General features: G+C 34.8%; 1 protein-coding gene across 1 annotated transcript in view; it reads right to left on the bottom strand.

Annotated features, from left to right (window-relative positions):
* Positions 1-214: 214 nt before the first annotated feature.
* The window catches only part of LOC107675848 (short transient receptor potential channel 2-like), an 11,322-nt gene continuing 9,055 nt past the window's right edge, over positions 215-2,481 (bottom strand). The window contains exon 13 of the mRNA XM_016470342.1: positions 215-594. Coding sequence (XP_016325828.1) covers positions 215-594 — 380 coding nt within the window. The remainder of the gene's footprint in view (positions 595-2,481) is intronic.

The following is a 2,481-nucleotide window of genomic DNA, read 5'->3' as shown; positions in this document are numbered from 1 at the left end:
CTATTTGGAATCTAAACCTCATTAAATGGATTTATCGGTCTTATGAGGCATTTGAATTTAGATATCAATTATGATACAAATTACATATTAATCAACTATAGTATGTAAAAATGTATATATCAGTAATTCAAAGTGTTATGAATATATATAGAAACTTGTGACTAGGTATTTTTCAGGGAACGGCTGTGTGCTGCGACACTGCAGTGTTTGTTTCTCACACATCAGGAGTGCTAGCAGTCTCAAAAGTAGTCTCTTCTCCTGGGACGGGCTCCGCGGGGCCCTCGGACTCGGGCTCCTCCCCCTCCTCTGAGACCATCCCTCCTGCTTTGATCTTTCCTTCATTCTCGTCCTCCTCCTCCTCCTCCTCCTCTGCGAGATGAGTACTGATGTGCAGATCTGTGTTTTCGCACCCCATGGCCTCGTTCTTATCAAAGTCACGGAAATTGTTCTTTGCGCCCAAGATGTATTTGCCCAGGATGTTGGCCTGGTCCGGCTCACTCTTGCACCGCCAGTGGAGCTTCTGGTGGAACTCCTGCATCTCGGTGTGCAGTTGGCCGACAACTTTATTCAGCTCGTTGATTCTGTTCCCGACGTCTGAGCATCACAACAACAGCAGTTAGTACCGAAAACAATGCAAGGTTCAGAACGGCATACTATCATACTGCTCATACTATTGCTGCAGTGTGAATCAAATGCACATTTTTTCTGTATACAGTGGTGTGAACAAGTGTTGGCCCCCTTCCTGATTCCTTATTTTTTTGCATGTTTGTCTTTTTTTTCACACAGGGCCATGTAGTTTTGGATTTTGTTTTCCCTTAATAATAAAAACCTTCATTTAAAAACTGCATGTTGTGTTCACTTGTTATATTTTACTAATATTTAAATTTGTTTGATGATCTGAAACATTAAAGTGTGACAAACATGCAAAAAAATAAGAAATCAGGAAGGGGGCCAACACTTTTTCACACCACTGTATATGAAACTCCTGGATAACAAACTACATTTACCAGAAAAAAATGTTTTCTCGCTTAAGCTTTCTTTACTCATTATTTTGATTAGACTGGATGTTTTGAGGCATTTTTTTTTTTTTTTACACAAAATTGGATATAAAAAATGCTAATTCTAAGATAAACTGGCATTCAAAAGCTTGGGGTTAGTAAGTTCTTGTATTGTAAGAAGTCTCTTATGCTTCCCAAAGCTGCATTTATTTGATAAAAATAAAGTAAAATTGTGAAATATTGCAGTTTAAATCAGCTGTTTTCAATTGTAGTATTTTTTAAAATGTATTATTTCTGATAAAAAAAGCTGAATTTTCAGTATCATGATCCTTCAGAAATCATTCTAATATGCTGATTTGCGGCTCAAGAAACATTTCATATGAGGTGTACTTTGTTCACATTAATTAACTACATTAGTTAAAATGAACTAACAATGAAAAATATTTCTACAACATTTATTAAATGTAGTTCATGTTAAGTTCAACATTTACTAATGCGTTATTCAAATGATTAACTAACGTTAATAAAGACTAAAAAGCACTGTAAAAATGTTCATTTATTATTTTACATTTTTATATATTTTTAATGCATTAATGCACTTTATAATGCATGTTAATGCATCAACTAATGTTAACAAAATAGCAGTGTTTATTTGAAATCATAAAGACATTTATTATCTTAAAAAAAAAGATTTCTGTCACTTTAATCAATTTATTCCATCCTTGCTGAATAAAAGAGTTAATGTCTTTAAAAAAATCATACTAACCCCAACTTTTGAATGGCAGTGTAACTGCATGTCACTCACTGAGCTGCATATATTGAAATCATGTGACAATGTAGTATACTGCTGTGTGAAGTGTTTACAACATCCTTTCTGTTTCACATATTACTTTAAAAAGAAAAAATGTCTATACTGAACCTGAAGCATGATAGTGTGCCATTCCAAGCATTGATGCTGATCCCAAAAGGGTCATAAGTAACTGTATTAAAACAAGTAAGTAGTCATTTATCAGACACTTTGATCCATTTTAATTTGCAGTACATGTATTATATTCTTTAATTACAGGGACAGTCCCTCTGGAGAAACTTGTGATGAAGTGTCTTGCTAAAAGATCTCCTCTTCTGGGGTTTGAGCCTACAACCTTGTGGTTACCCGCACAGATCTTTGACCTCAAGGTCACAGCTCATTTTAAGGTACATAGTTCGACATAATTAATGTTTAATGCTAAATGTCACTATTAGGTTTTTTATTTTTAAAGGGGTCCTATTATGCTTTTTCGCTTTTTTAAATTTTAGTCAGTGTGTAGTGTGTATGTTTGGGCATAAAAAAGATCTAGAAAGTTACAAATCTCAAAGTCCACTCCAAAGGGAGATGTTTCGTTTTTTAAAAATCCCTTTTAAAGAACTACAACGAACGGCTCGTTTGGACTACAGCGTTGGTTTCCGGGCTTTGTGATATCACAAAGCGGCCCATTAGAATATT

Source organism: Sinocyclocheilus anshuiensis, unplaced genomic scaffold (genome assembly GCF_001515605.1).
Source record: "Sinocyclocheilus anshuiensis isolate Anshui unplaced genomic scaffold, SAMN03320099.WGS_v1.1 scaffold1832, whole genome shotgun sequence".
NCBI lineage: Eukaryota > Metazoa > Chordata > Actinopteri > Cypriniformes > Cyprinidae > Sinocyclocheilus > Sinocyclocheilus anshuiensis.
Note: the sequence above shows the minus strand (reverse complement) of the source record. Positions and strands in the feature narration are given on the sequence as shown.